Here is a 21,823-nt window from a genome sequence, read left to right as displayed (position 1 = left end):
AGGATACGAGACATACTGCACCATCATCCATCGATCGATTTTCCTTTTATTGGGCTCCTTCATGGGCCGATCTAGCAGGCCAGGCCCATCAATGGTCCTTACCCTTTTTCACTGGAAAACCTTCTTCCCCTTAGAAAAGTTTTCATGATGTACTCCCTCCATTCTAAATTGTAGATTGTTTTAGCTTTTTTAGTTCATAGATATTATTATGCATTTAGATATAGTATATGTCTAGGTGCATAATAATATCTATGAATCTAGAAAAGTCAAAACGACCTATAATTTGGAATCGAGAGAGCACGAATCATAATTTGGAATCGAGAGAGTACGAATCAAATGTATTGTATGCATGCCTTTTCAAAAAAAACAAAAAGGTCATTATGCATGTAGTAATTAATAGTACCATATAACTTTGAGTTGGGGCATATGTAGGCACAGTAAGCTTTGTTTGCGTCGTTGTCAGCATGTTTCACCCGGCGCATACATTTGGAATAACAATCTTTTGCCCTGAAAGGGATGTGGCGCGCATACGCAATCATCCATGCCACACGCCGCCACCACTAGTCCTTTCACACACACATGAAGAGGATTTGCATGCATCAAGCTGCACGACGCATGCATGCATTCATCATTCTGACCCCTTAAAATCCATCACACCGTTGCTTCCCACCGTACATTTCGCTGCGTGCCTGCCTGCCCTAACGACACACGTACTGCAAGCGGGCATGCACGTCGATCAGGTGTGTCAAACCCGGCCCATCATGTGTACATTCTGCAGCCAGGAGCCCAGGAATCATTGTCTCCAGCTGCATGCATGCCGCATCGACAGCATGCATGCATGCGTCACCCTGTCCGTCAGGCAAATTGATGTAGGTTTCGTGTACATGACAGCTTTTGAACGTTATGGTGTGAGAAAAAGTTACATCGAAAAGCAGCGAGTGAGACGACTACATCGAAAAACAAACGAGACTACTAGCTCTTCATTCTACGCTAGTTTGGTGCATTTTGCACTATTCAGAAAGTATAAAGTTGATTTAGAGAATGCACTCATGGTCACCTCTTCAATCTCGATCGATCGATCCGGCGCCGGCGCGTGCCGTGGAGCCTGCATCATTCTGGCCGCGAACCGTGCATGCGTGGTCGTTCATCAGCTAGCTGTTTCAGATCCAAGGGCAAGTTTCGTCCATGAAAGTGACATGCATGTGTGCCCAATGTTCATGTAACATGCACGCACAATAGAGAGAACAAGAACAAGGCTCATCTATATCATGGCACTCTCTCTATATAGTCTATATGCAACCTTTTATTACTGCCATCAGACAGACAGACATACATGGCGCATGCATCGTGTCCGGATGACCCCTTTTGCATGGTTTCCTACCTACCTTTCAATGGATCCGTGAATGCAAAAGAAAAAAAAAGAGGAAGGAAAACAAAAGATAAAGAGGAGAAAAAGTTAAAGGGTCTGGCCGGGGAAATTTACATCGATCTATCAGCAACCACTTCTTCTATGTATATGCATGTGTCGGTTGGAACGTATTGTAGCAGGTTCATTATGCAGCGGCAAAAAATTACGTCATCTCGTGGTTGTAGGCCCATGCAGATGCAGGTGTGTATGCAGATGGACTACTACGACTTGATGGCCTTGGCTGCTGCTCCGTTGTAGCAAAAGTGGCGATGGAACTCTCCGCCGATGCAGCATTTCAGCTTTAGGAAGCTCGGCTCCTTTGGGACGGTCAGGGGCCTCCTAGACCTGCATGTGTACGTCGTTACAGGAATTCAATTATTACATTATCAATGGGAATTAATTCAACTAAGTTAATGAACTTTTTTTTCAGAAATCACTGATGAATAATTCAATTATTACATGCATGCTCGGAATGAATAATTCAACTAAGTTAACTTGTTTTCAGAAATCACCACGGTAAATATTATGTTACTGCTGGTAAGTTTTTGTGGTTCCAATGTTTATCAAAACCAATCCTTTTATATATATTTGCAGAACCAATTTGCTTTGGTAACTTTGGGTAAATAAAACTGTCTCTTTAATTTGATTTTTGGAAGAAAATTAAACCAACCCTTGTTACCATCTCCACCTTTTGCACTATCATGCTACCTCCACGACAGTTCTAAAGTTCATGTTTGTCAGACAATGCAATTGAATCGACCACTCTCTTTAAGTTGTGCCCACATATATAGAAGGCAAATCCTTCGTTCGGTGCAATCAACATATTGAATAACTACCATCCAAAAGGGGAAGTTATGTGTCTCTTCCCTGTTCGCAACTTTATACCTTGTCCTCCATAAATTTAATTATTCGGCACTGTGCCCTTTAGTTTTTTATTAATCATCATAGTACTCGTGTTGTATTCTCTTCTTTTATTCATTAATTTTCGCACCTTCCTGTTTCAGTCCAACTACTGATTAGTGAGGATTTGGTGAACTAATTATGGATCTCTATCTTCTAACAAGCTCAATAATATGTGAGTTCATGATATGTGCTCATATAATAATTGCCTTTGTGGGTGGAATGGCTTGTCGAACGCTGGCATGAGCTGGGCCTTTGGAACCATCTCCTTCCTCATCAGCTTTATCTCGCGTTCCTCCATCAACTGCATTCAAACAGCAATTTCGTGTTCACAAAATGCTACAGATATAGAAAGTAACTTGGGTAGCAGTCAAACAGATTTATTCAGAAAAAATATTGCATGTCTGCAGCTAGGAATGTCTAACTTAACTTACCTGTTCTAACTTCTCTTCAAATCTCCGAATGATTTCCTGTGTGTTTATCTTGCTTGCAACCTGGAAACAACACATGTACATGCACAAAAATTCCTCCTCAAATGTTAGTTTCTTTATCTTAATTCGGTGAGGTACATATATAACCAACTTTTATCAGCATAACCTGATAATTGTAACCGGCTCGCCTTATTGCTCTCTCCTCAGTGTGAAGCCTACAGTAGCTAAGGGGCTGTTCGTGTCTTGGTGATCTCTGACATTACAATCAGAAAAATCTTTAAATTGTCGTACCTTTTTTTATGATAAACACCAGTTATGTATACAGTAAAAATAACAACTTTGTGGTGAACCTTGGGTGAGGTTTGTGAAGTTGGAGATCGGCGCTTTCCCTCATCATGGGACACCAGGTCTTGACCTACTTTCCGAATGTTTTGCTGTTCATTTTTCCGTCCTCGTGGCTATATATGTATATTAATGCAAGGTTGTGTGAATATTAGTGCACAACAAATTCGATTGGAGAGCAACTATATATATGTATTAATTGAGGTTATGGTTATTAATGAAATTGCATCATGCAACCAGCTGTATGCATCTAGAAGCAGATACCTCTCTCATATTTTACAATTAATTAGTTTTTTCATGAGAAAGAATCATATCATAACGATGTTGATATTCCATAAAAAAATAATTATCCCTATATTCTGTGGACCATTGCATTGAAAAGGACCATAACTAAACTAAAAGCATGATATCCCACCATCAATATTATATTGGAATCCATTCCTACCCAGTTTGACTATATCTGTGTACAAAAGTAGTTAGGATACACTTGAAAAGAACAACTCCATGATCATGTGTGTATAATTGACCCATGGCCTCTCGGTTAGTCATTTTCACAGAGCACCTAATATAGATTTCTTTTAGAGAAATATTTCAAAAATTGTGGCGAGTGTATATGACGAGCTTACATTTTAATAATATAACCATTATAGGATTCCGTAGTATGAACTCTTTTCCGGAGAATCGAAAAGGTTTTTAGAATCAGCTGCATATACAAATAATTGGTGTTGGAAACAAAAACTGCGAGTGTACAATTGTTTTATATATATGTTTCTTAATTAGGAAATTATTGTTGGAAATATTTGAAACAAGAAGAAGATTTTTTATTTTTAAAACTAAAACACACATTATTGTATTGTAGAAACATAAAACTGCGAATACTGAACACTCTGTATACATCTATGTGTTAATTATTTCATACCTCATACCCGCAAAAAAAAAATTATTTCATACCTCAGTAACATTCTTCTTATGGGGTGGAGATCCTCCACCGTTCCTAACTGGGCTCTTGGGACCAGTATTAATCGTTGAGCTCTGAGTAAACAAGAGTCAAGTAAATAAATCCAAGCTCAGATGTACAATCCAAATGACGATAAAATAGAGAGCTATCCATTAAACCCTTTCCTTTTTTGTTACTTCTATTTAATGATAGCAAAGAGATAGACGTAGGCAAAGAGCTCAGTGCTTGCCTTGCACTGAGCACTAGATGGACAATGAAATTAAAGTCTAAGAAAATGACAGTTAAAGTGAAATACTACCTTTTAATGCTTGTTTAGGAAGCCTTTTAACTAACTTGAAAGTAACTGACTTATATGTAAGCAACACGGCAGACATGTCACCCTTCAACTCAACTTGATCAAGGTTTCGTTAAAAAGAGAAAACAATGCACTGAGGAGCATGTAACCTGAAGACGTGACTTAAAAATTCGGATAATACTTCTCTGTTTACTAAGTTGGCTTTCATATATGTAGCACAAAGGAGCTTGGCGCAATCCTTTCTTCGCCATAAGATCGCCACAGCCCACAAACATGGTAATAAGGGCAAACCTGGCTGAAACTCTATAGGAACTTTTGAAATTGTCCAGAGGCCAGTAGTAGTAGTGGAATCATCTTGGCAGAGTGGTTTGGTCAGGTTTACCGTGGAAGACATCAGGAACATGAAACCCTAAAGATGAACACTGACAAGCTAGCATGGCATGCACATATGCAACTCTATCTCTGAAGCAAGCATCATACAACAAGATGCATGTTGCTTTAATTTTGTTCCCTAACCTTAGGGGAAGAAGTGGCCTTCCTTGCCTTCTCCATTTCTCTGGCCATCTCTCTCTGTCAATGCGCAATGCAAGGTTGCAACTGCGAAATGATCACTCTTGGTGTGGTGTTGTGACCAATAGTTGCACCAATTTATAGAGTTCTAGATGGCACAACGACAATGCATGCGTGCAAGCCGTACTATATAGCACCCCCTATAGTAGCTTGCTAGATAAGAGCCAAGTGATCTAATGCACACTGGGATTGGTAGCTTTCATCCGTGCTGCGCCACTTCACCAGTCATGCTTCCTTCCTTTCAGTATAGGCCCCTAGACACATCCAAATCATGCATGTTCACTTTTAGCTCTCCGAATCGAGATTATCACCACCACCACGGTGTCACTGCTACCAACCGTCTGATGAGACGCATCCATCAAGGCCAGGGGAACAAGGCTAACAAACTTTGATTCCGACGCGAATGAGTATAATGCCGTGGTCTTGGAATTAGGAAATCTCTCACGATGTGGCGACAGCGTAGCTAACGGGCCGGAGCACACGCAGTCTCTCCTATAGCTCTCGATCAATCACTCTCTCGAGTTTGGTTTTGAAAGCTAGGCTTCTCGTCGTCGGGTGTCGACGGCGCATGAGTGGGCGTGAGGCATGCTAGTAGCCTGAAGCTTCCTCTAGCAGGGCCATGGCCTGGGGGAGCAAGCTCCTTCAGCTTGAGACCTGTAACAACCTCAACATTGCTAGCGCAACAGACCAGCCGGCGGTCCTGTTCGCATGATTGTTACGGCCCATCTTTTTGGCTTACTCTCTCATTCTGTGTTTTTGTTTGGCATCTGGGCACAGCATGCATTACTGGTTGATCAGAGAGTGTTTCTGTTTTCAGTTTTGTTACCATAGAAGGAATGAGTCAAGTCTGTGCTGATGTGTCAGTAGCAGCTTGGCCTTTTTCTTAAACCAGCCTATTAGGGGAAGAAACATGGTTGAGATTTGTAAGAAGTACATGTCCCTGAACTTTGCAGTATGAAACTCGAAACATGATAAAGTCAAATCTAGTAGGAAATTTGGGTCCAATTAGAGCTTCAGGTTTCAGATCTAAATAGAGAAAACCCTTTTCAGACTCATTTGAAATTTGGGTTCTCGATCTAGAAGTCTCCTTGATCTTGTTACTCTTGCATGACAAGCATAATATTCTAGATTTCAAGTTGCTTCATGCTTGGCATATATTGCATGAATGGAAAGGCTAACAGAATGCTATTGCCCATCAAATCACACTCTACTACTTTCATGTCATACTCATTTCTGTTATTTTCCTTGTGTTACAAGGTTTGAAAAAATAAGTCGTATGGAATGTGACCGATGTCCGATGAACCCACTAGATACAAATTATTTTTTCCCAACTATTTTTTTGTAACTATGCATCAATATATCCCCAGCAAGGATTGCCCATTTTTAGATGATTTTTATTAATTAATCACAAGCCACGATATTTTCATCTATTACATCAAGATCTAATCAAACAAGGCAAGTATAATGGTCACGAACTACAGTGGCCTAAATTTAGAAAGATAAAACACTACAAATAGAAGTAGTAGTAATATAACCTCACAAATAAAAAAAATACGTATCACTCAGTGAAATCCAAATCTTTTTCGACGAATAGAATACACAAGTTGCAAAATATTTACCAAAAAAATGAAACTCGACTAGAGTAGCTAGCGTCACTTTTCACTTTGTAAAGTTCGTTATGGTTAGGATTCTAGATGACGGCATGGTGACGTGTGTGAGCATTAGGCATGAATAAACATGATTCATGAATGAAGCTTCCTAGCTGCAGTGGCCAAGCAATCTCCGTAAGCTACTTCAGCTTGACACTTGTTGTAACAACCTCAACATTGTCAGGCCAACAGACTCGTTCTCTTTGCATGATTGTTATGGCTCATCTTTTTTATGGCATATTCACATTCTACATGTGCTCTTTCCGGGTAGTATTTAGGCACCAGGTTACTGGTAGTTAAGTGCATATATATAGGCTGCCTTTGCCTTATCTTTCAAATTAAACAGATCCTTAAAGATTGTGTGAACCTATTTTGAACTATAAGTTGGCTAAGTTTATAGAGTTACAGTTTATTCTTTCAATTCACTTGGTTCCATTTAAACCCTTTCAGACGAAGTGCGTAACGTACCAAGTTCATGTGCAGTATGTAGACCAGGATTTGTGGCAACAGGAAAGTAATGAGGCTTACTTGATTATTTTTATGGCTTCTCTACGTCTGTTCCCTAAGAGTATGTATTATGAAACACATCGATCTTCTCTTAATTAGCCTTGCTACATCAAATTTACATGTGGAGGGGGAGAAAAGGAATAGATTTCACATTGCACAAAAGAAGATTCGATTTCAGATTGCTTGGATTAGACTTGGAATGAATGGAAATGCTAACGGAATGGTCTTGTTGCACGTCAAGTTGACAACCTACCTGTACACGTTGTGCTCATTTTCGTTATGTTCCTTACATTTCAAGGTTTGCAGTGTCTCCATGCGTGCCTTACTGAAAAGAATGTTTACAGAGACAAGTGACATATATAAGCGTCACATTTTTAGTACTGGAACTCGTTTTCACTGGTACATTTTGAAATTTCTAAAGTGCCCCTTTTAGGTGTTGGTTCAATTTGTTCGTTAACCTAATCTGCACGACATGCATGGTCGTGGGTTGTGACACGCACACCACATTTGTTTTTTTTAATTCAGCTTCAAGATAAAAAGATGTAATCTTATCAGCAATTGAACTTAAGACAGTGCTTGATGGACTGTCGGTGCAGGCATCACAAATTATATGTTCAAGCTAAAAAGCTACTGAATGATCAAATCCTGCAAAGTTAGTACAAGCAGCAAATTTATTACAGCAACTAGAAGTACTACAGATTGCTGATTTCATATGCATAATGCGAGCCTATAGCTTAAACTAAGTCGAGTTTGAGCAAGCTAAGTTAAATTCAGCTCTACTTTTTCCTAAAAAAAAATTCAGGTCTACTTCATGTTGAAAAAAATCGAGCAACTGAAAAATCGAGTTGAGTTGGAGAGGGTGGGCTAGAGACTGCATTTGCACTGGTCGATCTTGTGGCGATCTTTGAGACAGTCCAAAATCAAACTCTAGGGAATGAGTAGTATTGAATCAAAGTGGACAAATAAAGTATTTTTGACACCCATCTAAACAGTGGAACTCTTGGGAGCATCATCAAATGTGTCAGACAATAACTAAAAAATCTCCACACATACTCGATATATAAGTCGATATTCTAGTCATGAATTGTCAGCAATTTTCCAAAAAAAAAAGTTGCACAGGAATTCCTTTCGAAATTGTCCAGTCCAAACCTGTTTGTTTTACCAAGTGTTATTATTCTCTAAGTAATATGCCACTTTAGCCATTACCAAACATTATCCAAAAGAAACTAGACAAGAAATTATTGTTCTGGGATAAACATAAAATAATTCGAGGCCCCATTGGACGACAATCATTCTTGAGCAGAAAGTTAGCTATAATGATGTCACTTTTCTCATGTCGTACGTGTGCAATGAATGGTTTGGTCAATAGATTCCCTTATTTTCTCCCTTATTGGATCAGATAATTAGATGATCGTAAGTGATAACCAAGAGGGAAATATATTGAAAAGTATTGGATTTTTTTTCATTTTTTTCTTAGAGAAAACTCTTATTGCAAATTAGAGATCCAGTTGTTGTCACATGTAAATTACGTGTGTACCTTTTGAAAAGAGAATCAATTGGGAAGGGTTATAGGTGCACAAAACCCAAACGACTGAAAAGGAAAAAAAAAGAAGGAAAACCAAAAGATTTTTAACGAAAAAAAGAGAAGGGCCGTGAGAAATTACAAGTTGCAACATGCATGCTAACAGTAAACTAATTTAAGAAGATTATAGAAGTGTGAGGATCGTAAGTGTTTAGCACACTCATTTGCAGGAATATTGTCTAATACCGACTGAACTTAAAAGCACTTAGAATTTAGTACACTTCATGGCGTGTGCAGCTATTGCAGTATTGGAGCTAGCTTACGCAGTGAGCATATCATGGGAAATGGACGTCGTCACAGCATGCATCAAATTAGGTGAGAGCCAATTATTTAAGGCCATGCACGCAAATATGATGCTAGCTTCAAGAGCTACCAAAACACACATACCAACCAAGCAACAACTAACTAATCGAGACAAGTTGCCATACCAGAGCCATTGACATCTCTAACAGTACTTAGGCACGCCTTCAAAACGTGAATCTTGCAAAATCCTAACACTAGAATACAAATACACGTACGAGAGACCCAGAGAAGTCGGGCAACGACCAAATAAGAGGGTAGATGTGTAAACCTGATGCTTGCAATCCAAGCAAGTTCGTGCCTGAGATAAGACGAGAGCATCGCACAAATCATTATCATCTTTTTTTTCTTCTTTCAATTCCTACTTTGCTGCGTCAGTAGGACAAGAATAGCATGACAAATGAATGGGACTCGTGTACCGAACTTGATGTGGTTGTGTGGAGCTAAAGTGGAATCAGCACAACCCAACCACCCTTGCACTAATAATCCTGCTGATGATGGGCACCTCACCTGCACTGCATGAGCTAGCAATGACAGACAACAGCAAGGAGCTGCACTTTGAAGCCTCATCTCGTCGTCTTGCCAAGAAGATCTTCAAATGCAGTGCGTCAGTAACTCAGTATAAATGAGTTTGCAATGGGCACAACTAATTCAAGAATATATGTTTATAATTAATCATCAGGCTGACATTATCAAGACAATATGTTGAGTTCAAGGACTTTTACGGACACCTTGAAAATTTGAAATCTAAGTGTCGGCAGCGCGTAGTTTAATTTGCAATTTTCTCAACAAGGGAAGGAAAGAATATCCATGTGTCGATGTCTAGCTGAACTTTCCCCAGAGAAAGATAGCGAAAAAAATTCTTTGGCTTCGATTGCAAGTACTGAACAGTACGCGCTGTCCGGAATCAATCACCTAACACATCAAGTGCATGCATGTTAACATCAATCCGTTAAATAACAAATATTGGACCTCAAGATCTCTAAAGCATGAAAACCAATAGTGACATTTCATTTGCCATATATACCATGTTTAATTCTGAGAGAGATAAAATAAATATAAAAAAATAGAAACTGAGTTACATTTTATAGAGAAAAATAAGAAAACAAGCTATGTTTGTTTTAACTCTCCATTCCAAGAACCAACTCCAATCCAGAATCTTGTAGCTGGCTGGGGAACTAAAGCTGTAAGAACACTGACATTGGCTTGCTATTTTAAGAAAGATGGGATGTCATTTCCCTTGGAGTAACGACTCACCAAACAAGCTGATAATTGCACCGAGCTGGCTTTGACTGGTTTGTTGGTTTCAACAAATATTTGTATTTCTTAATTTCCACCTGTTTGCGTGCTAAAAACAAGTATTTTTTACCAATATTATTACCTAATAAAAAGGTAATTCACCTATGTCATTGTGTTAAGAAAAATTCACCCATGTAGCCTTGCATCTTAAGGCCATCTATAGTGATCGATGCATAGACTCGACATGGCATGGGTAAAGTGAATCTTCACCACTAGAGAAGTCGAATCATTGTGGGGGAGAGAGAAGAGACAGCTCTAATTTAGGAGTTGAATCCTGGCCAGTAGATTTTTTTTTTTGAAATAGAGCGAGTAGAAAAATAGAGTGGCAGAGGTTATTTGGTGCAGAAACCCGAGCATGAGGGTGGGGAACGGATCGGAAGAGAATCATGTAATTTTTTCATTTGCATCCGGAACCAACAATAGTGTTTGGCCAATGGATCGACTCATACTTTTCATTATGCGGTCAAGATTTTTTAGCACGAGTTTTTCTCGATAAAGGAAGCTTTATTTGATCTCAGAAAATTACATCAAGATCGATGATACAATTTAACTAAGACCACTCCCTGCCTCTGCATAGGTCGGATGCACACAGCCTAAAACTATTGTAAGCAAAAAGTAAAGAACCATATGACACCAACACCATACCGCGGTGAGCTACAACATGCCATATATCTTCAACCTCCTGGTCAACCATATCCACCAATGTTGATGCTTTAAGCTGTATTCAACATTTGTATCAACTTTTCAACGCAAACAATATGTAAACTCTAAGAATCATGGGTAAAATGTAAGCTTTTGATGCAAAATAATATGTTTTCTGAGGGAGTAGTAACATGTGTGTTAGTTCATATTGAGTACACAAAAGAAGGAAAGAAAAAAAGGAGAAAAAGTGCCCTCTGCAATGTTATGTGTTGAGTTGCATGGGCTCTTTTCTAATATTTCAAAATGTTAGGATATAAGTGCGAAAGATTTTGGTGGGATGATTTGGAAGAGGCGTTATTTTCATCCATTAGGATTTACTAAGATCCAAAGGGATCTTAGTTTCATTAATAGATAAATAAAGTACCTAGGGAAAACAGAGTACAAAATGGCTTTCCCTTCAAATGAACAGTACTTGATGTTCTAAACCACCTAACATCAAGTGCGTGTCGGCATCAATCCGTTAAATAACAATCTTGAAATGGGAGATCAAAAAATCTTGTAAACTAATATATAGCATGGTATTCACTAGAAGCAGAGGATGCTAACTACACATAAATGAAACTTTGGTTCAAAATAGTCGGTACGGTCCCATTCTCAGAAGGCCGTCCTTCAGCAATGCAACTATCAATGATTGTATTAGTGTCACTCAGGCAGACTTTGCTTGAAGAGGTGCTTAATGGGAAAACTATCTACCGGTTCTTATATTTGCCACATAGTAAGCGTACTCAAGGCGTTCATCACATATTTATTAAAGCCTGTGCTTTATTAGGAATATAATTGAAGCTTGATTGTATCTGATTTTAAGCTTAGCAAGTCCTCTAGCTAATGAAGCACCTAAACCAGAAGCGCCTGTGTCTGAAGCTTGAGCTCTCTCAAAAAGATGGGTCACTGAGACTTTAGCACTTGAGGCATGTTTTGCATGTACTGAACAGTACTGCTGGCTTCTGTCCTGAATGAATCACCTAACTCAAGCTGATTCAACTGCCAAATCCAGATTGGTTTCTATAACATTGTGGGGGAGAAGTCGAATCATTGTGGGGGAGAGAGAGGAGACAACTCTAATCTAGGAGTTGAATCCTGGCGAGTAGATTGTTTTTTTGAAATAGAGTGAGTACAAAAATAGAGTGGAAGATGTTATTTGGTGCAGAAGCCCGAGCGCGAGGGTAGGGAACAGATCGGAAGAGAATCATGTATTTTTTTATTTGCATCTGGGACCTACAACAGTGTTTGGCCCATGGATCGACTCATACTTTTGATTGCGTGGCCTAGCTTTTTAAGCACGAGTTTTTTTTCCATAAAGGAAGCTTTATTGATCTCAGAAAATTACATCAAGATCGATGATACAATTAAACTGTATCGATTAGTCCTTTCGTGTTGACAGCTTAAACTTCATACTCAGATCTATTTCATATACATCTGCAATACCAGATTGCGTATCTTCACTTTCTTGCTTGTGTTCTTCGATTCGCTTGTTGAGGAAAACCTTTATGGTGAGGTCAATAGAATTATGCTTTATTGATAACCAACGGAGCAGCGATGTAGCGGTTGTAGGGGTTCGAATCATATCAAATTAGAAGCTTGGATCGTCAACGTCGAGTTCTCCACGAATCGAATTATCCCTACCTATCGGAAGATCGGGTCAGTGCTACATCAAGTGGTATCAGGATTCCAGGTTACCAGTGAGGTATATTGTCATGTGCCCTTTAGATTCATCTCATGTTCATTACCTAGAGTCCAAAAAGCCCCCCAAAAAATACAATTTTCCATTATCCTATAATCTATTCGTGCCTTGCAACTTTTCTTTTCATTTTGTTTTTCTGAATTTTAGTCCCGCGTTGTGTTTACCATGTCTAGATCTTTTTCATGGTCTAGTTTGAATCAGCTTGTGTTATTGTGGTTTTTTGAGAATATAATTGATTCTAGCTGCAGCTGCTGTTGGTTACGGAAAACAAAATGAAGTAGCAGATAGATTGGCAAGAATCTGAATAATTTTATTTGAGTCCAGACAAGTCTTTTTTTAGTCAATATTCTTTCTGGACAAGCGTCTCATGGTGTACTTTCCTTGCTGTAGCTGAGAGAAAAAATAAGTTAAATCAAGTTCCTCGACATCTAAGTTGTGCTCCATAAATAGGCACCCTTGAGCAATTTTTTTAGCTTTCAATATGTCTTGGTGAGAGATACTATTTTTCATGTGCGCGGAAGAAGATTTGTTGTACATATATTTAATTTGAGCTGTGAGGAGCTTTAGCTGCTGGATGATTTTCGCCTAGAGGTTGTGCCAGCTGTGCTCTACGATTTTTCCTGGTTGTAATTTTACTGCAGCTCTTTCTGGTATAAAAAAACAGTAAAGGCAAAGAGGTGCTAAAAAAAGAAAAGAGGCGCACCGAGGAATAAGAATATAAAGAAAGAAAAAGAGACAAAAAAATTCCGAAGTGCTGGTCCTTTACTTGCTTAAACTAGGTCCGAGATAAGCTTAGACCGAGTTGTACTTTACTTGCTTAAACTAGGTCCGAGATAAGTTTAGACCGGTGATAGACTTGGGACTCATTTTTAATTTTGCAATTTCTGAATTGAATTATTGCTAATCCTTGCTACGAAATATAGCCTCCCAAGCTCCACACAGGCACATACTTCTGATCGGTATATTACACTCAAGCTTGACAACCGATTGTGCTATCTTTTTTGGTAAAAACAGGTAAGACGCTTGCGAGTGTGTGACTTTACTCCTTGACCATATCCTAGTAGATGATAGGGAAATACATACTTGTGTATTTTCTTGTTTGCTGCTAACAATAACAGGTTACAACACTCAACGATTTGAGCCAACAAAAATGCATGAGACACGCACTACTACTGCCGCTGCTACAACTCCTGCGGGTCGTTCTATCCTTTCTTCCCTGCCTACTTACGATGGTACAGGTGCTGAAGAGTACATTGAGCGGGAAATCAGAAAAGATAATATTTTTGCAAAATGTTCTATGTGTGAATGGAGAAAAATTATAAATGCAACTAGTGTTTTGAGACATTCTACGTCAACTTGGTAGGAGTCTTTAAGCTATTCAGATAAACCTAAAACTTGGAAAGATATGAAAATTCTTATGAGAAATTTTTTTGTTAGTCCACCTTCTATTTTGAATTCATATGATGAGGTGCATCATATTTAGAGGGCTAGGGTCCTTTAGGTTGGGCTTCCAAAACTGCTTTTGCTTCTAAAAAACCAAAAGCCAACCAAAGGATGTATCCCATACCAGCTGCTACATGTAAAAGCTGTTTTTCTCTAGTTCAATTCTCACATTAGGTTCCCCCTCGCTTTGAGCAGCTGTGGAGGATAGATTTCCTCAAAATTACCCACCTGCCACTGGCTATGAGCATGCCGCTTCGTTTCTTTTTCTTCCCATCATCAACTCCTCCCTCACCTTCTCGTTGCGGCGGCCTCCGCACCCCCACTTCCACTGGCGCCCCTCCCCACCAACGTCGGCACCCCTCCCCAACGCCACCAGCGACCCTCCCCACCAACACCGGCGCCCCTCCCCCACTCCTCCTTCTCCTTCCCAGCCCCGTAATCCTCCCTGCTTGGATCTGCAGCCCGGCCACCTCCTCCCTGATGCTGTGGATCGCCGGCACAGGATGGACCCCTGCGGCCCCACTCCTCCTTCCCCCGGGACCTCGACCTCAGCCGCAACACGCTCGAGGGCCCGTCTCCACGGTCCTCGCCACCGTGTCCCCCGGAATCCGCAACGCCAACCTCTCCTCCAACCTACTCGACGGTGCACTGCAGGACCTCGCTGTGCTCCCGACTCATCGATCTGCTTAGCAATCCGAGGGTGCCACGGCTGGGTGAGACAAGACGGCCACCGGTGTGGGTGGAGCTCTATCCACCCGCTCCTCTCCTCTCGGGCGTCTGCAGGAACAGGTGCCTCCGGCCTTGCTTCTCTCATCCCGGCGCAAGCTTGGTGGCCGGTGGCGGCGCGCCTGGTGGTCGGTGGTGGCGCACCTGGTGGCCGGTGGCTCTTCCTTGCCGACGCAGGATGGCCCCTTCCGGCCCCGCTTGTCCCTCCCTCCCGCACCACCAACCCGCCATCCACCCCTCAGCCGGCTAGTGTCGTGACTTGTCCCTGGGCTTGTTAGGCTTAACGTGCACGACGGAGCTGCGACCAGACAACTGCAGTTGGGTGGCAAGAGCGGTGGAGCAGCAACAGTGGTGGACGGGTAGCGGCGCGACAAAGCAGAAATAGTAGGAGTGGATGGGTTGCAATTGCAAGAGCGGCTAGGAGATAAGATAAGGAATGAAAGGGAAATGGATAAGGAAGAAAATAAATGGAGAAAGAAAATTAAAAAACTATTAATTAATGGTTAATCTATAATTATATTCATTAATCATTTTCATTTCATATATAAAATGGTGTTATAAATTGAAGAAAACATAAAATCAGTGAACAACAAAGTGTTTAATAATCAATTTGCATATCAACGGTATCTCAAGCCTTCAGGGGCATTACATACATTTCTTACCAAATCTACAATTCCACAGCTGTTTCAACCAAACGGCTTTTAGCTTTTTCAAAGATCACAACTCACAGCAGCTTTTCCACAGCTCACAACCCACAATAGCTTTTCTACAGCTCAGCCCAACCAAACACACCCTCAGTCTTTTGTTGTATATCTTGCAATGCCTAACCGTTTGCAGGACAATGAACAAAAGCAAGAGGACAAAAGAAAATGAGGAGCTCACAACCTCATGTGCAAATTCAGAACCATCACTTCACAATGCACCTATTGTTCTAGTTGAAAATGAGACCACAGGTACTGCCCATGGTGCTACACTAGCTGAAGGTGAGAATTCTCTTGATGTGCTAATTTTTTCCACTAATCATGCTACCATAGAACAAATGTTAGTGGAACCTTCTTTTGATTCATCTTCACCACATGATGATTTGTGTCCTGTGCCTTGTGATAAAGATGAATTTTGTGACAATGCTTATGCTGTACCAATGAATAAGTATGCTATATGTGTTTTGGGACCAAACACTTGCTGAAAGTAGACATGTTATTCTTATTGCTAGTGATAAAGATGAGCCGCAATTATTATCTTCTTTAAATATTTTGGGTTACATTGAATTTGATATAGTGTGTAATCTAAGTTGTTTGGAGGAGAGACTTTTTGGATATGATAATTTGCCACGGTTTTCTAGACACACATATCATGTCATTGGCAAATATAACAATAATGGACAATACATGATACATCGCATTTACATTAGTATCAATCTGGTTTCTCCTTTTGTTGTGCAAGATTGTAATCAACTAAATGGATCCAATATAGCTAATATTCTTATGTCATCTATTTTTATGCTGCCTCTTGTTAGTACTAACCTTTTGTAGGATAGAATTGACAAGGATGTTATTTTCAATGATCATGTGCATTCTAATCAAGGAGCCTATATGTTTGCTGACATCTCTGTAGGAGAAGATATTCCGGAAGACTGGAGACATGGTCATATTCCTGCTCATGATGTTGTCAGTTCCATTATTCTTGCAACCCCATTTTTCTTAGCGTTGTGCAGGATCAGCTTTGAGCACAATCGGCGCCGAGGACGGCTTTTCTCTCAAGAAGGAGAGGATGATGAGGACATGACACGTATGCATATGAACATGCTTGGCGAATGGTATGGAGACAGAGGAGAACAACAAGGCTATCCAAGTGGCGAAGGAGGTCCAAAGCTCATCTGGTTTAAGTCTCCAAGGTGGAGGCCCAAAGCAAATCAAAGTTTGAGTCCACCTCGAAGGAGTACAGGAGTAGCCTGCACCAAAAACGACACCCAGGTCACATACGGGCTCTGTTTTGGGCGTTCTACATATGCATGAAAAGCTAAGAAGATAAGTTTTGCAATGGAATGAGACCTAGGTCCAAATTCACTCAAAGTCAATGGGAATTGTCGAAACAACTGGAGATCCAAAATCTGTCAGGGTGTTGCACCGTCGTCTTTTGTGCCGTTGATCCGTGTATCGTATTGGTGCTCATAGGGGCGCGTACAGGGAGGTCATGCATGACCTAACCCTCATATATGTAGTAGTCTCCACCACATTCGAGTTTGGGTTTTGTTTAGTTCGAGTTTTCTATTGAGAAACTGAGATCGATTCATTATATAACTATGGTGACAAGTCCTTTTACTATGGTCGGTTTCAAGAATCACGGGTTGAGACTACCGGCTTAGTAAATTTGTTTTCTCTACGCGTTAGGCTCGGACGGTTGTACGGGAGGACACGAGGATTAGACTGGTTCGGGCAGGAATAGCCCTACGTCCAGTGTGGGTGGCTGCTCGTGTTACTCGTACCAAGTTTGCAGTAGGGGCTACAAACGGGCGAGAGAGGGAAGCTGGTTCCCAGGTCTCTGTGGGTGTTTGCCGATGCTCAAAATGTCTTGAGTGCTAAGGTTCTACGTGAGCTGTTGTGTGCGTTCAGTCTTGTTCTCTTGTTCCATCGTCCGGCCCTTCCCTCGGGCCCCCTGGTCCCCTTTTATAGTGTAAGGAGGACACAGGGGTTACAAAATGAGCCGGGAGTAAGAAAGGTAAAAAGGTAAAACAAGAAAGCGGGAGGAGCTATTGGAGATGTCGTCTTCCTTTCTTATCTCTGCGTCTTGTTGATACTGCTACTAGGAAAGGGTGGCTGCCGTTGGGTCCCATCGATGATTCGGCAGTCGGCCACTGTAGCCGAGCACGCGAGTCGCATATGGAGAATAACCACTATAGCCACACAAGTTGGTGGCGACGACCGGGCACTGTAGACGTGTAAGTGGCAGGAGGCGGCCGACCACTGTAGCCACGTACTCTGACAGGGCGGTGCGGTTGATGCACACTTCTTGCCAGGCTGCGCAGGAAACCAGGCGGTTTGCCCTCCTTCGCTAGATGGTGTGGGCGATGAGTACCCTATGACAGGTGTCACAGAGGGATAAGACGGTTCAGCTGTAGCCCTGTATTGCCGTCGTAGCATGTCGAGGAAAGCGGGCGCCTCTCCACATGTTAGAACCATATCCTGGAGTGTGCGCGTCCCATCGGTTATGTTTTGGTGAGCTCGGGGGGACCCACAAGGCTCGTGCTTCCATGTGGTGGTTTGCATATTCCTTCGGGCGAGGTGGAGCCCTGTTTCGAGGGGTCGGGCACGTCCGACCCCTTGCGCTCAGGGTCGGGCGAGGTGGAACTCTGCTTTGAGGGGTCAGGCGCGTCCGACCCCTTGCGCTCGGGGTGTACTTTAGTCGGTGGGGATTTAAGGGTGCCGAGGGTAGGCCCTGGCCCTTACGACCATTGATTAGGGATCGTAAGGAGGTCATTAATATTCCTCCCCGACAACTATGATCCAAAGTCACTATTCTTGTTCTTCTCAACTGTGTCGATTAGTCCTTTTATGCTGAGAGCTTGAACATCGTACTCAGATCTATTTTATATACATTTGCAATTTCAGATTGGGTTTCTTCACTTTGTTGCTTGTGTTCTTCGATTTGCTTGCAGGGAAAGCCTTCATCGCGAGGTCAATCGAGTTGTGCTTGGTTGATAATTAATGGAGCAATGGTGTAGCGGCTGCAGGGGTTCGAATCATATCAGATTAGAAGCCTGAATCATCAATGTTGAGTTCTCCACCAATCGAATTATCCATATCTATCGGAAGATCGGGCCAGTGCTACATCAGCGTGGGCGCTATGCTCTGCTAGGAGTTGGTGAGTGAGCTGGAAGCCTGAGTTAGCTAGTTGGCTTGTGGAGCCTGGAAACCTGAGTTTCCGTAGGGCACTAGGAAACCACCTCTTCCTTGAATGTAAATTTACAAGGTGCATTTGGGCTGAATTGGCTAATTGGCTTGTGGCACCGTTGCTGTATCTAATGACTAGGAACACACGACCTCAGTTCTTAATTGGTGGTTGATCTTAGCTAGACACATAGAGTACCGCACAAGGGGTTGAGATCCTTTATCATGCTAACTTGTTGGGAGCTGTGGATGGAATGCAATGCCTATATCATCGATTGTTCAGAGGAACCTTCATCCGTGGTCATTACAGAAAATCAAGGATGAGATATCAGCATGGATTTTGGCCGGAGCTAAGCACCTAGGTTGCCTAGTAGTAGAATGTGAATTGGTTTTGTTCCACATCTCGAGCTTGTAAATTGCTTAGACTTGTCCTTTTATGGCCGTTTGGGCCATTTCCTCCTTTTTCGTATAATCGGCAGCTTGTTGATGGCAGTTAGCGCGCCAATTTGTGAACCGCAAGAGCACGGATCATCGTAGCTTTTCTCTTAGAGTATTCGTCCAAGGTTTATCAATCCGTGGATCAGCAGCGAACTGACTTGGGTCTTCCATCTAATCTAACAGAGCAATCCTAACATGAAGTATTGGTTGCATATGAAAGCAAACTTATTGTAAATATTGGTATCATGAATAAGGGTAGATCACATCCACAAATATATATGATATAACACCACTAAAGATAGCAAGATCCTATCATATTCTAGTTGTAGTTCTAGTCAACAAACAAGCACATCATGCATCTCATCCAAAGCAATCTTTAAACTACTACCTCCGGTCAACCTCCCAAAAACCCTCCGCATTACACGGAAGCAGACCCCGTCATGATCCCCCTATCGGCGCACGCAATTTAAGGGCACGAACACAGGTGAACATGTCTAGCTATCATGAAGGATCGACATACTAGATCTAATCACCTTGATCACATAAAGCATGCTATGTAGTCTAAACTTAGCATTAGACTAAGGAACAAACATGTTCATGATAGATAGAAAGCATAAAAGGAGGCATTGAGTCGCTAAAGGATTGTAAGACATGAAGAACATTGCTCACATAATAGATGTATTAGATCATCATCTCCGAGTACATACCATCGACAATCTACTATTGGCTCTCCTGAACTCCACCATGGCACAACTACACAGGGAGGCCATGGCGGCTAGGGCTTGGCCTAAGCCATCTCCTAGACAACTCCAAAGACTTGCGGTAGCTGTCAGCTCCCTCTGGTGAATGCCCTAGGTTTCGTTGAGTTCTGGTGGATGGATTGCGCGTGTCGGTGGAAAAAGGGGATATTTATAGTCCAGAGGTGCCGTGGGGCGAAGGACACCCTGAACCGACCTAGAAAAGGGCCAGACCAATTGGCATGGGCCTCTCTGGGCCGATCGGCTCAGCCCTTACATGCCTCTAATACCCGAGCATTTCATATGAAAGTTTTAGATCTTTTCAAGGCATGTAGTTTTCCCTGTAAATTTGCCCCAATCGGAGTTCGAATGAGGAAAATATGGCCCGTGCAAATTCAGCTCCTCCTGCGGACCCGTAGTTCAATGTTCATATTTGGGCCTTTGAATGTCCAAAGTCCGGACCCAAATCCAACTTATAGAAAAACCCTTCATTTATATCATATTTCCTATGGTTTTTCAATATGGTCCAAAACACAACACGTATGCGAATATAGGGGTTATTTTAGGTGCCAAGTGGTGGGTTAGTATAAGAATATGCATGAAAACACTATCCAAATGGCACTAAAAGTATGTTAATAACGAGCATCAACAATCCCCCCATGCTTAAACCTTGCTCGTCCTCGAGTAAGTCTAGCATAGTTGCTTAATCTGGAAATCAGCATTGCCCTTCGATGTCATCCCTGCACGCAGTTATACATAACAAGACACATTGCTCTCTCAAGTATTTAGCATTTAAAGTTTATGTTGTGACCGGCTATTTTTCATCATGGAATATAGACTAGCAATAAAGAACATGCCACAATAAAATAAAAATAATACTCTTGAACTTAAGTGAACTTCATACCTTTACCTTGTTCCATCGTGAAGAATTTTTCAAAAAGATGCAAATCTAACATAAGTGAGATTCTCTTGCAACAGTTCATGGAAACACTTATCTCATCAAGTCACTCAAGCCTATACTAGATTATTTTCAACCTATTCTACTCATATATGAAAGTGGAAGGCTTATGTGGAGCTTGGTAGGTAAAAACGATCCTAGCAAAACATCATATCTGAAATATTGTCAAACCAAGAGAGAGATCTATTGGGATTATTGAGACTTGTCAAAAAGGCTATGGAAAATAAATATTAGAGAGGGAGAGGAATGAAACACACACATTTAGATAGTGGACATGTGCAAGGGAAAAGGGTGATCGCAAGATACAAATGAAGTTCTCGTAATCAGATTGCACATGGTTGGAAAATGAGTATGGATCAATCCTTAATTTTAAGAGCACTGGGAACTTTATTGAGCCTCAAAGAACTGAGGAGCATTTTATTCTTTTTCTCCTTTATTTTTTCTTTTCATTCCTTTTTCTCTTCTTTCTTCTTTCTTTCTTTTTCCTTATTTTTTTCTTTTTGCTCATCAGAACTTGTTGCAACATAATACTTTACTCAGCAGTAGTCAGAGATAATGCGATGACTCTGTTGATGGCAGTTAGCATGCCAAATTGTGAACCGCAAGCACATGGATCAGTTGTAGCTTTTCCCTTAGAGATTCCCCCAAGGTTTATCAATCCAAGGAACAAGGGATTTGCATGCTTAACTAAGCACTAATCAATGTAACTGAAACCTCTTTGTATAGGATATGATTATGCTCATAAAAGAACTAAGCAGTTGATATCTAGCCGATAGAGAATAGAGGGTGCAAACAAGATAGATTAAACCACTACAAGAAATCTATTAATCTGTGATGAATTTTCTATGACGATTTCAGAGAACGTCACAAATTTACAAATGATCCATTCGGGCTCCAATTTGGGCCTAGTTTCTGTGACGATTTGTGAATTTTCATCACAGATATGCAAATGGCCCATTTAGGCTCAAATTCGGGCCCGGTTTCTGTGACGAACATCGGTAACCATCATA

General features: G+C 41.3%; 1 protein-coding gene across 1 annotated transcript; it reads right to left on the bottom strand.

Annotated features, from left to right (window-relative positions):
- Nucleotides 1-1,285: 1,285 nt before the first annotated feature.
- Nucleotides 1,286-5,011, bottom strand: LOC117842149 (microtubule-destabilizing protein 60). The gene is made up of 7 exons (XM_034722513.2): nucleotides 4,851-5,011; nucleotides 4,033-4,113; nucleotides 3,090-3,197; nucleotides 2,906-2,992; nucleotides 2,743-2,802; nucleotides 2,518-2,612; nucleotides 1,286-1,753 (listed from the first exon to the last, which is right to left on the bottom strand). The coding sequence occupies exons 1-7, from the start codon at nucleotides 4,896-4,898 to the stop codon at nucleotides 1,630-1,632; spliced, it is 603 nt and encodes a 200-aa protein (XP_034578404.1). The 5' UTR covers nucleotides 4,899-5,011; the 3' UTR covers nucleotides 1,286-1,629.
- Nucleotides 5,012-21,823: the final 16,812 nt, after the last annotated feature.

This window comes from Setaria viridis, chromosome 2, assembly GCF_005286985.2.
Source record: "Setaria viridis chromosome 2, Setaria_viridis_v4.0, whole genome shotgun sequence".
NCBI lineage: Eukaryota > Viridiplantae > Streptophyta > Magnoliopsida > Poales > Poaceae > Setaria > Setaria viridis.
Note: the sequence above shows the minus strand (reverse complement) of the source record. Positions and strands in the feature narration are given on the sequence as shown.